The 17,985-nt window shown below is 32.9% G+C and overlaps 2 protein-coding genes across 2 annotated transcripts; both read right to left on the minus strand.

Moving 5' to 3' along the window:
• Positions 1-1,989: 1,989 nt before the first annotated feature.
• On the minus strand, positions 1,990-5,393 carry LOC133689595 (exocyst complex component EXO70A1-like). Its single transcript, XM_062109507.1, has one exon. The coding sequence runs from the start codon at positions 4,723-4,725 to the stop codon at positions 2,674-2,676; it is 2,052 nt and encodes a 683-aa protein (XP_061965491.1). The 5' UTR covers positions 4,726-5,393; the 3' UTR covers positions 1,990-2,673.
• A 5,038-nt stretch (positions 5,394-10,431) lies between these two features.
• LOC133687758 (probable sarcosine oxidase) lies at positions 10,432-11,973 on the minus strand. Its single transcript, XM_062107066.1, has one exon. The coding sequence runs from the start codon at positions 11,836-11,838 to the stop codon at positions 10,600-10,602; it is 1,239 nt and encodes a 412-aa protein (XP_061963050.1). The 5' UTR covers positions 11,839-11,973; the 3' UTR covers positions 10,432-10,599.
• Positions 11,974-17,985: the final 6,012 nt, after the last annotated feature.

Below are 17,985 nucleotides of genomic sequence, written 5' to 3' on the forward strand. Positions count from 1 at the left end.
GAAAATGAAGCTGAGAGTATATAATGAAGGATGGGGGTGTAAATGTATTAGAAAGACTTAAAAGAAGAGAGAGATATTCTTTTGAGACTGGGCACGAGGAGAACAAAGAGAAAGAGAGGTAGGAGGATGTAATAATAAAAAATATTTTATATAAAATATTATTTATTTTATAATATAATAATAAGAATTAAATTTATAATATTTCAATTAAAAATCATCAATATTAATATATATTTTATATAATTATTTTATAACTTTAATTTGAATAATTTACTTGTTTAAAATATTTTTCGTTTAAAAATACAGTAAAATAATATTTTTTTTATTTTATAAAAATTATTTTTTACATTAACACATAAAAATAGGAGGATGTAATAATAAAAAATATTTTATATAAATTATTATTTATTTTATAATATAATTATAAAAATTAGATTTATAATATTTCAATTAAAAATCATCAATTTTAATATATATTTTTTATAATTATTTTATGATTTCAATTTGAACAGTTAACTTGTTAATGATCTGAAAATAAAAAATAAAAAAATAAATTTTTAAAAAAGTAAATTTTCAAAATTTTTGGAAACGTAATTTCCACCGCGCGGGCGTCCCCAAATGATTATCAAATATATTAAATAATTTTTTCTTCAACCTCAACTTTAATCACAATTTTAACCAAATATATATATTATCAAACCAACCTTAACTAAAAATAATTTTTATAAAATAATTATTTTAAAATTATAATCATAAAAATTACCAAAAATACCAAATGCACTTAGTTTCCTTCCACGGTTCACCTAGCACTAACATCACCAGTTTTGTCACTCAGAGGCCTTCTAGCATAAGATTCTCCTCGCTGCCAGCGACAACAGCATTTTGTCCTTGTTGATTTGTTATTTCACTATAAATAAATAAATAAATAAAGGGAAAAAAAGGGAAGATTTTGACAGGCGAAGTTACCAAAGGTGGAGGCAAGTAATCAGTAGCTCTCAACCACCACAGCAGAAAGAACTTTAAAACATATTCCATCTGCCCCCAAGCACATATTGATAAAGGGAATCAAAGTGCTTTTTTGAGAATCAAACTCCATCCCGATCCCAAACCTAGGTGATGTTGGTGTATCCAAAATTCAATTATTCAGATCTGATTCCTTCATTGTTTTCTAAGTGCATCCAAAATACTTTTTGGTAAAGAAATAGAGACGAAAATCAACCTCCTGATGTTAAATTCCAGATTCTGGCCACCATTACCTGGCTTTCATTCTTTTCCTGTTTTAGGAAATATCTGTTCATCGCACATCTGTGGCTTCAAGTCCATCATTTAAGACAGTTTACAAATCTTGATGAAGTTTTTTATTCAAGAAGTGCAGTTATAAGACAAACATAATAAGTTTCGATGATTCTACAGCGAGGATAAGAGACGGATACACAACGATAAAGAATGCTCAAACTTACCCTATAAGAAAGAAAAAGACACAAAAAAGAAAGAAAACATGAGAAAGTGAATTGAAAAAATATACTTTACAAAAAGAGAAAAGAGAGATTCTTATTACTTTTAGTAAACCCAGATGTAATTTTCTCTTTCCTCATTTTTTATAAACACGAATGTCATCTTCTCTTTGCTCATTGTGTCTATCTCTCTTCTATGTTATAACTATTAGTAGTTATAGCTTGAGCATTATATAATTTTTCAAACATCAGTCCGTAGAAAATCTAGAAGAGCATGATGTGGAGACAAGAGGTGCAAGAAAGGATGGCAAGCAGCTCACATGGGAGCAACTTGATAGAAGAATCACAAGTTGTAAGTCATGAATCATGAATGTCCAAGGATAACTGTAATATAAATGCTTTCAAAGAGTCATTCTTGAAAATCCACACGTCAGCCTAAAAGACAAGCCTACGAGGAGTGGAGTGCACTTCCAAGTCAACCAATTCCTATGCTAGCATTGTCCAAATGAGATGGAACAACAAAAATTAACGGTAATAGTACTCAAAGCTAAAGCATCTTCTCCTATTGCATGAATCATATATTGACAAGATATTTAACAATGAAGAATTCTCTTACATCAGAAAATAAGACAAGCTAAATGAGCCAACATCTTATCGCTATCAATATTTCTAGTAAACTCAAAGGCATTGTTAACTTCTAAAACCAGCAACAAAAGACATTATCATCCATTAATCCCCCCACACAAACATCTATGCCATTTTCAGAATACAAGTGAATAATTTAATTCCTGCTAGACCTCTAATTGCTCTTCATATCAAAGAATTGTACACATATCTAGCAAATACATGGTTTCTACAGCCCACTAACTGAATAAATGAGTGAAAATGAATATAATATGACAATGTATACCTCAAAGTATTATCTACGATTTCAATAAGGAAGGCCCATCTTCGCTTTCATCGTAGTGTCTGGGGCTCCTCAAGATTGCTTTGCATTCAAACAGCTTATGAAAATTCGATCTCATTGAGAAAATTCGGACAATGTCTGAAAAAGTTTTGAAGAAGTTCCTTTGCTCATAAAAAATTCCTGAAATAGTCTCAGGTCCCTGTGGATACAAATATGTACAGTGCAAGAGCTGGCTGGTAACCAAAGGCGGGGCGATGCTTGAATTAATTACCTTTCAGCTTAGCCAACATAAAGTAAATTAGATCAGGAAAATCACACCACTGCAGAGGTTGTCCGTCGAAGATCAGCAACACCATTGTTGAATTTGTCACTAAGCTGCCTGCCTTTGAAACTTGCATATCTTCCTGGCTTTGGCAGAAATAGCGAGCTCAGCATTTGCTCCAAAGCCTGCACAGAGTATTTTGCATATTTATTTGAGCTTCCATCTTGCTCAACCAAAGGACCATAGTTCTGCATATAGCTCCGATAAATAGGCACAACTGCCTGCACAATCTGCTGGCATATCTTCTCCCTGAGATCTCTATCTGGCACAACCCAGCTAGACTGCTTCTTATACATTTCATCGAAAGCTTCATTGAAAGTTTTCAGCCTTTTCTTGACAAGATCACGGGCAGTGGCACGCCCACCTGAGAACAGAATTAGGCCTTCCCGACTTAAATGACCTGGAAGCTTCCCCCAACTATCTCTCAAGAAGATTGTAGCGTAGTAGTCCTTGTACTGTTCATGTTCTTTGAACCAAGAATCTCCTAAGAGATCCCCAACTTTTGTTCCCTTCAAGTGCTTGTATAAATGGTAGTGATTGTTCATGGCAAAAAGGTTAGCTAGGATTGTGTCTTCGTAAGCCTTTGTCCATGTCTCCAGGTTGAGCTCAATGGCTTTAATTATGTTCAGAACCTCACCAACAAGAATCCTTTCCTGAAACTTCTCGTGCTTCCAACTTCGATGAATGACCAGAACCTGGCTCAGGATAGGTTTATAATTATCCCCAAGCAGTTTATTACAGTACTCAGTAATGATGCTAACCAGTATCGGAACATTCCCATCTGGAGGAGGTGGAATCTGCCTCTGCAACTCCACCTGAACAAGAAGTTCCCAGAAAATCTCAGCTGCCCCATCAATCACCCTCCTAATGAGATCCCTTGTAAGGTTTTGGATTTCAATGCAGGCTGCTCCGCCAAAAAGCCTGTTAAAATCCAACCTTAATTTGTTCAGAGATGCAAATATATCCAACAATTTCAGAAGCTTGATTGGATCTTTCTTACTTTCTGTAACAGTCTTCCCAAATTGAAGGAACGCGAGAATGCCAGCCTGAGCAGCTATTTTGGAAAAGCATCCCATCCAAACATCCAAGCCAAGCCTCTCAAAAACATCATTACAAAGTTTGTACTCCGCTTCAAACAGGTGCTTCACAGCAAACTCCAAATGCTTGCCCCACTGGGCTATATAACCTTCTATGCTCTGCACATCATTGAATTCAGCTATTGAGATCTCAAGGTAATCCAAATCCAGTGCCTGCAAACTAGCTCTAACATTCGAACTGCGAACTTCTACATATATTGATATGCACTTTTCAAGTCTATTATTAGTTCTCAACCTCCCAAGAATGGCTTGCAACTTGTGAATAACAGACACAGGTAATTGTGATGGTGCAATGACTGCCTGTTCACCAAGTGTTGAAGATGATGGCATTGGCAGCGGCACACTATGTTCTGTCAACAGCCGCCAAAACTCACCTTCCAATTTATCCAAAGCAGCATTTAAAAGCCCACCATCAAGATGAGCTCTTTCATCTTCACTTTGCAATTCCCTAAGACCTTTCAATGACTTCTTCAAATTCAACAGATGCCGCTCATCTGCCATAACATTATCCTCCAAATACTCCACTATATCCTCCAACCACTGAATTGCCAATCCACAATTATCCCCCAGAAATCTCAAAGCCTCCTCAAGTCGCTTTATCACTGACAAATACCCAGGAAGATCATTCCTCGGATCTGATAGCAACGACTTCTCCAACCCATGAACAGCATCAAAAACCTTAAGCACAGCAGCTGCAGGGCCAATAGCACGGTTAATGTGGCCCCCAGCAGCTACAAGTGCTTCCTTGTCTGCACGAATGGGGCGCACTGCTGCCTCTAGAGAAGGCAATCTTTGTTTCATCTCATCTAAAATAGGTCCAGCTTTCTTAAGAGCAAGCCCTAAAGATTTCGACTTCTCTAAACTTAACTTCAATGACTTCCTTGCAGCAATCAAATTCTCAATCCTATCATCGCCTTTACCGTCACTCTTCACCGATTCAGCCATTACAACCCTAAACTCTCTAATCACACAACAAACCCCCCAAAAACCAAAGATTTTAGCTTCTGGCTCTCACAAATTAAGCTGAAAAGGCTATATTAAATCAAAGTTTTGAGCTTTTGGGTCTCCCTGCTTAAAAAAGCTAAAATCAGCGATCAAGATTTGATCTTTTTTGATCTTGTGATACTGGGTTCCTCAGATAGTTAATTATTACTAACCAGGACTCATATAACAACAAATCTTCATGTCTACAATCTTTAACCAAACCTCACCAAATTCAGACCAAACTAAAAACTAACAAAGCAATCATCACAAGTAACAAACCAACCCTACTGAAGTTTTTTTTTTTTAAGGTAGATAGGAGAACGTAAGAGTGCAAGAAACTCACTTGATGAGATTTGCTTGGTTTTTTAAGCTTTGGAAGAGCGAGTTGACCCGGTGAGTCAGTGAATCTGATGAACTGGAGGGATTTTGGATTCAAAGAGAAAAGAAAACCCTAAATCTGAAGAGAGAGAGACGGGGGGAGTGAGAGACTTTACAGCTCCCTTTTTTGCAAGGTCTAGTAATGCCAAAGTGGTAGACAGTAAGGCAAAAAAAGCTTCTCTGTACTTTCTCACCCTCCCTCTCCCCTTCTCTGTTTGGACGACCTGTCGGTTACAGCCTGGCCGGCAAGGTCACATGTTTCTTTTTTTATGGGCATAGTAAGGTACTAACGTTAGGATTTTCATGTCGATGGCGTTTCATTATTGCGTGGCCGTATTTTAGTGGAGACAGAGAAGGATTATTTTTATATATTTTTTATTTCAAAGTATAAAAATATATATACTTTAAAAGGAGTTTAGAGATAAATTTATTTATATTTAAATTTTTAATTAAAAATATTTTTGTCTTACTATACCTTTTATTTTAAAGTATAAAAACTCATTCCATAATTATTTTAAAAATACATTTACTTTATGTTTTTATTTTTTTTCTTTAAACACTACTTTTATCTAAAATAATATATTTATTTTGTGTTTTTTAAGTTTCTTGAAGTTCAGAGAACTTAAATTATGATTTGCTAGGTAAAATCATTTTCCTTGAAAAATCAATTTTAAAAAAAGTGTAATAAGTTAATATTTGATACTGTATAGGTTTTGGAATACAATTTTACTAAGTATGTAGAATTAATTGATGAAATAAAGCTCAATTATTTTAATTTCATGAATTATAATGCAAAGAATTACAGCTACCATTATAATGTGGTGCTATTAAACAATACTCACTTTTATTTTTATATTTTATTTACAAGCCCTAGTCAACTAAGCACAATTTCCAACGGCGCTATGATTCACGTCGCCACATGATTTGATTTGACATGGAAATGGGTGCATGAATTTCTTGGTACCACTACAAGGTTATAGAATATTATACTTTCTAATTAATTGGCACAAAGGGGGAGGTCGAGCTTGACTTTGCATCTGCTTGGAACTTTAATTTAGGAAAGAAATTTCTTAGAGGGAACCATATTAGATATGACTTTCGATCCCATTATAAATGGTTTTAGCACTAGATGAAGTTTTTGTGCTATGTTGGGAGTTGAATCAAAAATTAATTCAAGCATTCAAAAAAATATGTGTGAGCATTGTTAAATTCTTTGTTAACAATGAAAAATCTAAAATAAGCTTATAAATATGTTTAATAAAACTAATAGATTACCATATTTGTTAATAAATACTAAAAAAATCATTAACGATAAATAAAGATGGAATTTCAATGTTAAGTGATTGATGCAAATAAAAAAAACATGATATCGCGACCATCATACTATTTATTTTAATTATAAGTCAATATATTTAAAAAAAAATTAAAACAAAATAATATGTTAACATAGTTCATTTGTTTTTTATTTATCTAGCTTTGCTTTGTGTCTTGGTCCTTTGCATAGGTTTCAAATCCAACCATGTTGGAGTTGACTTAGTGCGGCTCATTTAACTAAGCAGATTTAAACACGACTAAGTCATCTCATTCAAACTATCAAAGCAACAAATTGAAAAAAAAAAAGTTTATGGAGTGAAATGAAAAGATGACCTCATATTAGACATCAATCAACTTGGTTAACTTGTTCAATTCACAACTATAAGTCATGAACGCGGTCACAATGGGCTAATCTAGTTTGGCCTTTCATCTCTTTCATTTCCCTTCCCTTCATTTACCATTAGTTGGGCCTTCATTGGACTCGAATGAGATAAAATATGGGACTAAATTAAAGAGATATCAAATGTTTAAGACTAAAAACATTGTTTGATGAGGCCAGGCCAAATAAATAAATAAAAAAATAATTGGCACGTGCAATTCAACGCTTGCGTACAAGAAAACACATTGTAATTGAGCAGTACATTTTGGGTCTCAGCAATGGCGTGGCTTTGACAACCATTCTTTTTCATTTTCTTTTCTTCCCACATTTCTCTTCTTTCCTTTTGTTTTCGTGCTTGACTTAAAAGAAAAAAAAAACATTGTTATCTTCTATAGTGTTCTTTGAGATAGTCCATAATAAATCTTCCATACCATTTAATATTTTCTTATTAATTGTTAATATTCAAATAGTTTAAATATATATTTAGTAGTGTGATTGGTAATATAATAAGGTTGAAAAATCATATTTGCCCAGCCCTGCTTTAGAAATTAATTCTAAAAAGGGTTTGAATCATAAGAGATTTTAGATTTTTTGAGTACCATAATTTTTTTTTAGATCACTGAAGTAATTATTTTTATTAAAAAGGTAAATTTTTTTTTATGTTGATACGAAGAAAATTAAATAAGATTTGATCGAATCAACAGAATAACTAAAAATTTAAATAAGTTAAATAAATATCATCAAAATAATCTTATGCTTGATTCAACTAAAAATCCAATTTAATTAGTATCATATTTTATTCAACTAAAAACCATCAAATTAACTTCTTTTTTCATTCCAATTATAATTCCAATAATCATATTTGACTGCAATACCAGACAAATCAAGGTGCTATTGGTAGAGGATGAGTGACCCATGTACGAGCTGGCCCGTACAAACTCAAGTTTAGCCCTCTTTATAGGCCTAAAAATAAAAGCAATCCATTTGAGGGGCTGAGAATATATATATATAAAAGAGTGAATTTACTCATAGTCTTTGCCAGATCTGATTATTGTTATTATTATTATTATTAAAATAAATAAAATCAAAACAAATCAAAATTGATAAAAGTTAAATGAAAAAAATAGTATTGTTTTTTTCTACCAGAAACTTAATCATGATAATTTCTTAAGATTGCTTTTTAAATTCTCACATCTTTTTACAACTCAAAACCATTTAAAAAATAATAATGAAAGATATTCGAGTTATGAAAAATAATTTCTATTAAAATTTTAAAATATTGAACCATAACTATAATTTTACTTTAAAAAATTAGAGTTTATTATTGTCTCAAGTCAAAATAAATAGAGACAACTGGGACAGACATAATATATTTCTTTATCTTTTCTATTTGAAAAAAACACAAATCTATTCCATAATTATACAAACAAAATTATTTGAATTGACCGATGTGACATTGCACAGGTCGTTGGAGAATTTGTGTTCTCTTCATGTCTCTCTGTTGAAGAAACTAACTTATAAGATGAGGAATTGCCTGATACTATAGATTATAGTAGGTTCAGAGCCCTTTTGGAGAAATTGGAGAATGCTCTGGCTGAGAGGCTACAGCTTCAGTCTGCAAACAATAAACTTAATTCTGAGCTGATTGAGTCAGATAAAAGATGTTGAGTAACTGAATAGAAGATGCCTTGATTCAAGTTCCATTCAAAGGCTAATTGAAGATGTTGGGACGGACGCTGAGACAACACCCATTTCACGCCTGGGGTCATTGGTGTCTTTCCTTGTGCGCAATGCAAGATGTGAATCTTGATGATAGCAGCGCGGCGCATGAGCACAAGGAATTGCCCCAGAAGAAGATTCCTAATGTTTTGCCTAAATTGTAGAACGTACAGGAGGTGGCTCAAAGCAGGGACACATTATTGGAGATAGAAAGGAATAAAGTAGAGGAGTTAACACGTCGAGTAGAAACTCTTGAGAGCGCTTTACGTGAGAAAGAATCCCAATTAAATATGCTTGAAGGAGTTGAAGGTTTGGGACGTCCAAGTAACCCAACCTCTGAAATTGTGGAAGTTAAACCTGTGGGGAGTCTTCCAATCTATCCTCTCACATGATGAAACTTAGTTGCTTAGTGATTCCAAGATGTTTGGTAACAAATCCTGACAAAGCAGAACTACGTTTTTCCATTTTTCCCCTGCTGTGTAATTAAGATTTTCTATCTAGTTGAAACAAGTAGAGCAATCTTAAAGGCTGCATCTTAAGATTTGCTTGCTTCTATGCTGGTAATAGTGTCAGGATAAGTTTGTCGAAAGTTTTGAGTTTGACACCTGCCAGTAATTTCTGTGTGTGTTTTGCAGTTCTAGATGAGCAAACTACTTATGCTAATTGCAATTCAAATTTGGAGTCAATAATGATCAAGTTGCTATTGTTATAGATGAGGATGCTGTTGGCCATAATTTGGAGCCAGGATGTTTTGCACTTCGATGTCTTTTGTTCTAAAGCAGTTTGATTCTTATTTAGTTTTCCTCTTCCACCTCGGTTCCTGGTTTCAAGTCGCTTACTACATCGAGAATTGCCCCAAAGTTTACAAGACCTGTGTCTGACATGATTGATGGTCTATGGTAGGATTATCTGCTTTATTCTCTGTTTTGATGCAAGCTTTGCATTGCTTTCATACGGGGCTGGAACAAATCCTATATTTGCAATATTCCAGGGTTTCTTGTGACCGGGCACTACTGCATCGGTCTGCCTTGGCGTCTTTGTATAATTTTCTTTTGGGCTATCTTGCATGCTGTTCTTGCAACTTTTCCTTCTTAAAGAGAAGAAATCTACAAGGATTAGGTTTTTCCTTAATCTGACAAAGTGAACTTCTCTGGTTAGAAAGTTGGAAACTGCTACGCATGCCTATCATTTTCCTGACGAGCAGGTTCTGGTTTGGTTTAAAGGCTAGATGAACGCAAGCTCCTTCCAGGATCAAATTGTAGCGTAGATTGATATGCTCTCTATATGTGGCCCGATTGATTCATTATTTAGCTCAACCAAGAAGCTGTGATTGCCATTTTACTCTTGCAAATCGCAGATTCAGTCGATTGCATCTAACAACAAGAAATTACCTGAACCCAACAACACCGTCATCATCACAGTGTTTCTCTATGAGTTCAAGGCTTCGTTCCTCTTTTTGAAAACTATACAAAAGCAGCAAAATTCTCTGTATGTTATCTGTAGTTTGTACATATTGGATCTCTTGACTCTTTTTTTTGCTAGCAAATGAGATGTATACATGTCTTCATATAATTTCTGTTGTCAATCCATTTTTGTTGCTGAGCAAGTTTCTTCTCAAGTAATTTTTTTCTATGCCGAACCTAATTTTTTTTCTGTGATTATTTGCTATCGTTTTTCGATGAGCAAATTTTCAAGAATCCAAATATAGTTAAACTTCTATCAATTAATACCCTTGAGATCATATTTCATTAAAATATTGTTTAAATTTTAGATTTAAATCGTATAAAAATAAAAGTTATTAATTTATTAAGATTATACTGAAGTTTAGATCTCACAGAATGGATGTAAATAAGTATAATTTAGAGTTAAAAGATAGATTTGGAGATTAATCATTATTTTTTATTGGCAATAAAAGTTTAGATTCCTAGAAAGTGATAAATATAGTACTAAAGATAAGATACCAACCAAATTAGCCATGGCCACAAGAAGCTCTAGATTTATTTCCCATTGACATGCATGGACAAGAAAATAATCTGTCTGCTCATTTACTTGTGGTTTGAAAAGGAGTTGACCTGATCTTCGTAATCCTTCACGTTCCCTTTAGGATTATCCTGAAACCTTTGAACCCTAAAGTACTTCATTTCCACGCCCTTCGCCTCCCCACTAAGCACAAGGTCAGCCAAAACCCTGCCCACAACTGGAGCCATCTTGAACCCATGACCCGAAAACCCACCACCAATCACCACATCCTTCCCAAACTCCCCGCCGAGAAAATCAATCACAAAATCCTCATCTGGGGTCATTGAGTACATACATGACTGAGTTGCAACAGGTCCGCCATTATCAACCAAGCCTGAGAATCTCCCCTTGATCCATTCCTTCAGAGAATCTAATGAAATCCCAGCTGGACCCCATGGCCTCTTATCAGGGTCACAAGGGTACCCTCCGTGCACAGAAATCTTGATCAATCCTGGAAACTCCAACGACGGTGTGCCGTAAACGTAGGGCTCCCCATAGCTTGCAAACGTAGGAAAATCACTTCCAATGGCAAACTTCGCCTCATGCCCCTCCTTGATCCTCCAATAACACACTGTAGTCTCCAAGGCTTGTATGGGCAATTCAAGCCCACCAACCGTTTTAACTAACTTTCTTACCCAAGCCCCAGCAGTAATCACACATTTTTTACCCCAAAACTTTTTACCATCGGCAGTCTCCACATTTACCCCTCCTTTTACCTCATCTTTCACAACGTTTTTCACCTCCATGTTGTCTCTCAAAACTGCACCCCTCTGGAAAGCCAATGCCTGGAACATGGACACTGCCTTAGTGGGTTTTATAACCCCGCCAACATCAGTTAACACGCCAAACCAATTCTCCGGCAGGTTAATCATGCCTGAGAATCGGTCGGACACTTGTTGCCGGTCTAAGACGCGATATGGGATGGACTTTCTTTCGCAGCTAGAGATAACCGAGCGAAGGCTCTTGTTATCCGAGGGGCTCATATCGAATTGCTGTGCTTTGAAATAAACCTTGTAGCCAATCTCTGATTGAACCTGCTCCCAAATTTGTGAGGATTCCTTAACCATGTCACAGTAGTAGTCTTCAGGGTAAGTTGCACGTATAGTTCGTGACTCGCCATGTGAGGATCCACGGTGGTGCAAGAAATCAAATTGCTCTAGCAACAGAGTTTTTTGGCCTCTTTTTGCTAGTTGATAGGCAGTGGAACTGCCCATAATGCCGGCACCGACAACGATAACATCAAATTGGTAGCTGGAGTATTCCATCTCTAGCTCTTGTGGCAAGAACCAAGATTTTTAGAGGAGAGGTTTCCCTTGGTTAAGTTGGATCCGAGAAGGAAGTAAGAGATGAGTTTTAAGGTGAAAATATTGCGCAATGAAATGGACCATATGATGATTTAATATTCAAAGTACTCCACGCAACTTGTTAGTTGTATTTATGCATAAAATTTCATATAATATACGATGGTGTCATGCATGACTTTCATGTTTTCTGATGCATTTTAAACGTGCATGCATATATTAATTAGTGAATTGATAAAATATAATTAATTAAATAACAAAAACAAAATTAGGATATGTCAATCAATGAAATTAGCTTTTTTTTAATCAAATTATGGATAGATGAATTGACAATTGAGGCAAGAAATGATTCATATGATATGGGTTTCTTCTTGTTATTTATAATTATATATTACCTTTTTATTGGGTATGATATTACCTTTTTTTAATCAATTTTTGACAAAACTGGACTATTAAATCTAGCCAAACATGTATAAAATTTAACTAATTAGACCTATAAGAACTATATTGTTGTGGATCTCTTTAATATTTTATGCAAAATTATTAAACTCAGTCCAAGTTCCGAGTTACAAGTTAGACTAATTAACTTGAGTTGATTTGGGTCAATGAAAAAATATCATTTTTTAATTAAAAAAGGTAAAAGCGATGTTGTTTTGAAGAATTTGTTAAATTAAACTGTTTTGAATGGATTATGGGTTTACTTTCTAGGTCGATTAGGTCAAACGATATCAACTTTGGTTTGATTTTTTTTTTTGCAACCTGACTTGCCTATTAGTCTTGGCTAGGTTTATTAACTTTCATTCAATAGACTATAGATTAAATGGGTATTACTAGATCATTGGCTCATGCTATTGCTACCTAGTAAGTCAGATCAATTTTTTTCAAATATATAAAACAAATATCCAGGCTTTGCTAACATATTTTCTAATAGAAAAAAGCCATATAGGGGGTTGACTTGTTGTGACCCGGTCGAGTTGGCGAGGCCAATAAAAACTTGGATAACTGAAAAAACATAGTTTAACTAAAAAAAAATTGAGATAATACTTTTTTAATATTAAGACGACAATATATTAGATTGATAAGGGTCAACCCGGGTTAATCTTTCAAATTCATGACCTGGGTCATAAGAATGTGATAACCCAATAGAGAGCAAATCAAAATAAATTATGATTTACAATTCATAATCAATCCATTATTGAATGATAAGATTGAAAAAACTTCAATTAAAAAAAAAAAAAAAGCAAATGACTTGCGTTACCTGTCAAACTTATGACTTAGGTTATGAAATTAAAACAAATTATGCATCATAATTCTTAATCAATTCATTATTTAAGGATGGAGTTGGAAAAAAACCAATTAAAAAACCATAAAAAAAAACATTCAGGTCAACTCAGGATAACTCGTAAAATCCATAATTTAGGTTATAAGATTAGGATAACCTTATAGAAAGCAAGTTGAAACAAATTATGAAACCTACTTCTTAATAAACTCAATTTGAAAAAAAAAATTAAAAAGGGGACCCAAAAAATGACCTATATCAATTGAGTTAATTCATCAAACCCACAATTTGGATTATGAGATAGAGATAACCTCATAAAAAGCAAACAAAAATAAATTATGAAGCCTAATTTTCAATCAAGCAAACATTGAAGGATAAAACTAAAAAAAAATAATTAAAAAAAGAAAAAAAAAGTTAACAGGTTAAATAGCTAAACTCACAACATAAGTCATGATACTAAAATAACCTCATACAAAATACATTCTTGATATAATTTATGAAGTTCAATCTCTAATAAATTTAAAATTACATAATGAAATTAAAAAAAAAACTAAATTTAAATAAAAAAGAAAAAAACATATTAATATTCCAATGATCGGTCATATGTGAGGAGGGGAAATGTGAATCCCTATCATCAATTAGTGTTATAATTAGTTGTGGATCTATGTTGCGCCACAAGGTCATAAATTTTTTGTGTAAAAAATAATATTCAAGTGCCTCAAACATGTTTTAAAGTAAGAAGAACTCAGATTATAGACCTGACTGTGTTAAATAAGTTGGTTTTATTTTAATTAGGTGATATAAAAAACAAGCAACGATAATAGATGAACCAAATTAAAAAAAGAATGATCACGATAACTTGGAGAAAAAATAATTACAAGGAAACAAATAATATAGCTCAATTCTCAACCTATAAATATAGAAGGATGAAATTGGATAAAAGAAAAAAAAGACTGGCTCGATTCAACCCAAGTTGACACGACAAATCTATAATCAAAGTAATAACAGCCGAGCCAACCCTATTTAATCCCCAAAACTAGCGACTCAGGTTATGTGATCGAAATAACTGGATGTAAAAGAAAACTAAGAAAATAACAAAACCCTTTTTAAAAAAACAATGTCTAATGAAGAAAGCTGAAAAGAAAATTAAAAAAGAATAATGCCAACTCATGTTGATTTTTCAAACACGTGACAAGAGTCTTTAGATTGAAAACATCCTATCCAATAAAACCATAAAGCCTAATTTACAATCAATCAAATGTTAGAGATTGAAATTGAAAATTTACCAAAGACAACCATTTTTATAAGCTGCAAGCACTGCTAAAAAAAAAGGAGTGTGCAACTTGCCAAGAGAAAAAATAAAGAAAAGAGGTCTCTTGTCATTTTTCATGAAAATTGCTTGGAAAAAAAAAAGAAGAAGATAGGAAGAATGTTGAGTAATTAAAGAGAGGGTTTAATGTGTTAAGGGGTGTTCAAAGAATTTAAGAGTTAAAGTATGCTTTTAGAGAAGGAAAATTAAGCTTAGAAAGAAGTGTGGAGGAGAACATGATTCAACTTGTTTTAGCTTTTGATTCTTCATTCTTTAAGGGAGAGGTTGGAGGCTCTAACATCAACAAGGAGTTACTAGCCGATTACAACCAGCAGAAAGGTGCTTGACATCTTGAATCTTTGTAGAGAGATTAATTGTAAACATGTGTTAATTTTTAATTAAAAATTATGTCATTTTATATTTTGATGTTAATTGATGAACTAGTGCCCAACAATTGAGTGGATGAACTAGTGTCCGGTAATTAGGCGGATAAATCGGTTTCCCTATTAAGAGACAAGTGCTCAGCAATTGGGCAGATGAACCAATGTCTGATAATTGGGTGGATGAATTGGTGTCCCTATTAAGAGATTAGTGTTCGGCAATTAAACGAATGAATTAGTGCTCGGTAATTGGACAGATGAATTAGTGTACCTATTAAGGGATTAATACCCGGTAATTAAGCAGATGAACTAGTGCACCATAATTGGACAGATGAACTGGTGCTCGATAATTTGGGTGGAAGGATTACCGTCCCTGTTAAGGGATTAGTATCCAATATTTGGGTGGATGGGTTAGCGTGCCTAATGGGGGAGGGGTACCCCGGTGAAAGGGCTAGGAATGAAATTAATTGGATGAATATAGATGTGTAAAATATTAATGATTCATCATAAAATATATAGAAGAAATATTTTCAGATGGGTGTAATGAAATGATGCATTGTATTTATTAATAATTATGTTGATAAAGTGAAAATCTTATTTTCAGGACCCTCGTAGCAACAGAGTCGATCCTTTTTTTAATATTAGACACTTTTTATGTATTTATGTTGATCAATATGTATTATGGGATTAATGAATGATGTAAAAGATATTGAATAAATCCTTTTAGTTGTAGAACATAATTTTTATATCTAATTAATGTTAATGTCATACTTACAAATGTTTTTGTGCAAAATTAAGTAATTACATTCTAAAATGTTTGCTCATATGATTAGAAATGTTAGAATAATATATAAAAAATTACCCTAAATTTTCATATTTATCTGAGAAATTATCTCATATAAAATAATGGAGATGTTACAATAAACTAGCTCAATTCAACCAAAGATAACACAACAAACCTATAACTAGGGTAATAACGGCTGAGCCAACCCAAGTTAACCCCTAGACTCGTGGCTCAGGTCATATGATCGAGATAACTCAATATAAAAAAAAACTAAGAAAATCACAAAACCCATTTTTTAAAAAAAAATCAATGTCTAATGATAAAAGCTGAAAAGAAAACGAGTAAAAAAAAATGATATCAACTCAAATTGACTTTTCAAACATGTGACAAGAATCATGAGATTGAAAACACTCTATTCAAGAAAACCAAAACCATAAAACTTAATTCACAACCAATCAAATGTTAAAAACTAAAATAAAAAAATATATAGAAAATAATTCGAAATAAAAAAATATCAAATAATAGAATGAGGATCAAAATTTAAATAAAAATAAATTTTATTTTTTTATTGAATAGTGAAATTGAAAAGAAAAATAATTTAACAGAAGGACTAAAAAATAAAACAATAAAAAGAATAACGATCGAATTGAAAAAAAAAACATATTACAAATTGAGATTGAATGATAAAATTAAAAACAGATTTAAATTTTATAAAAGAATCAAGAACAAAATTTAGAAATAAAAAGAATAAGAATTGAATTTAACATTTCAATAAATCAAAAGACAACTCTAAAACTTTGCAAAGTCAACATAATTTTTTAGGGAAGAGAGAAAAGTGTGAGGAAAAGAAAAATAGGTCATTATTATCACACCGCTACTCTAACACCGCCACATTCCATTCCTAGTAATCTAAAACTTGGCTTGGATCGGGTTTTTTTTAACTACTTTGAATGTTGATCCAAATGAACTCAAACAACTTAACATATTGACCCTGTGACTCGGATAACTCAACAAGTTAATATGCCATGTAATTAGCCTATTCAAACTGAAAAAACACCCTACCATATCAATTTTAAAAGAAATGCTTTTTATTTTTCAGAACAAAGCTTTTTTGGGATTGTTCTAAATTTATGGTATCTTGTGAATGAGATTAACTCAACGATTCAATATTCAGTTCTTAAACTAAATCAGATCTCAAATTTGACATAACACCGAAGATAATAAAAATCATTCCAGCTATGCATGAATATAAACGATGCAACATATATATACACACACACACACACACCCACTTTTGGATGATCACATCTTTAAAGATTCTATCCCTAATAAATCTTGTACTATTTGGAACTTTTTGATATAAAGAATTTGTCGAAATCAATTCCTTCAATAAATTAAAACCACAAGAATTTGCGATAGTGATGTCAGCAGTGATGCAACCTTTGCTATGTTTAGCAAGGTGATTGGTTAAGATATGTAAATTATAATTCAGTCCCTGTAAATAAACAAATGTTTCACTTCAGCATCTACACTTTTTTTCTTTTTCTAAATCATCCAGGTTTTTTTCAAAAGATTTCAGGGAACCCGTTACCGTTAATTAGCTGATAAAATATAAATGATTTTTAAAAAAAAAAACTTATACCCCAAAGTTACTTGATAGTGGAGCAGCATTAAAATTTTAATTTATTATTGTATTTTTATATTATGTTATAATGTATGAAAGCATCTCAATCACTGTAGCTTTGATTGAATAAATTAACAGTATTTTATTGGGTGACGATAATACAAAAACATAGCATATAATAATTGAGATTTGAATTCCAAGTACTCCTGCAACAATGTGTGGATGCCTTGCTTAATCAAAACGAAGCACTTTTGAATTCCAAGTACTCTTTTCTTTTTTTTTATCCAAACACAATCGAAAAATATTATTTCATCTTAAATTATTTTCACTTGTTTTCTATACTTAAGAAGGGAGAGGGGATTTTTTGAAATATTACTCAAACAAAACTAAAGAAAAATGAATTAAATAAATAAAAAAGCCAAGCCAGAACCTTTCCCAAAAACGTTAAATCCAGAAACCCGAAACACACAGATTCTCGCAAGCAGCAGACACATCCATGGCCATAGCCAAGAACACTGAAGGAAGTTAGCTGGCAAGACCATATATATATATATATATATATATATATATATATATATAGAAAAACGAAAAAGTGGAAATTGTTCAAATATAAATTATTGCTTATACTTCTATTAAACAGGCTATGACTGTGGATGAATAAGTATATAGCCCTATCCCTCTAAACATCTTAACTCCTTCAATGTTCATAAAATCTTATTTTAACTAGTTAGTTTA

The sequence above is a fragment of the Populus nigra genome, chromosome 3 (genome assembly GCF_951802175.1).
Source record: "Populus nigra chromosome 3, ddPopNigr1.1, whole genome shotgun sequence".
Classification (NCBI taxonomy): domain Eukaryota; kingdom Viridiplantae; phylum Streptophyta; class Magnoliopsida; order Malpighiales; family Salicaceae; genus Populus; species Populus nigra.

What these genes read in the sequence shown, in the direction of transcription:
- LOC133689595 (XM_062109507.1), bottom strand. Translation starts at nt 4,725, where the DNA reads ATGGCTGAATCGGTGAAGAGTGACGGTAAAGGCGATGATAGGATTGAG.
- LOC133687758 (XM_062107066.1), bottom strand. Translation starts at nt 11,838, where the DNA reads ATGGAATACTCCAGCTACCAATTTGATGTTATCGTTGTCGGTGCCGGC.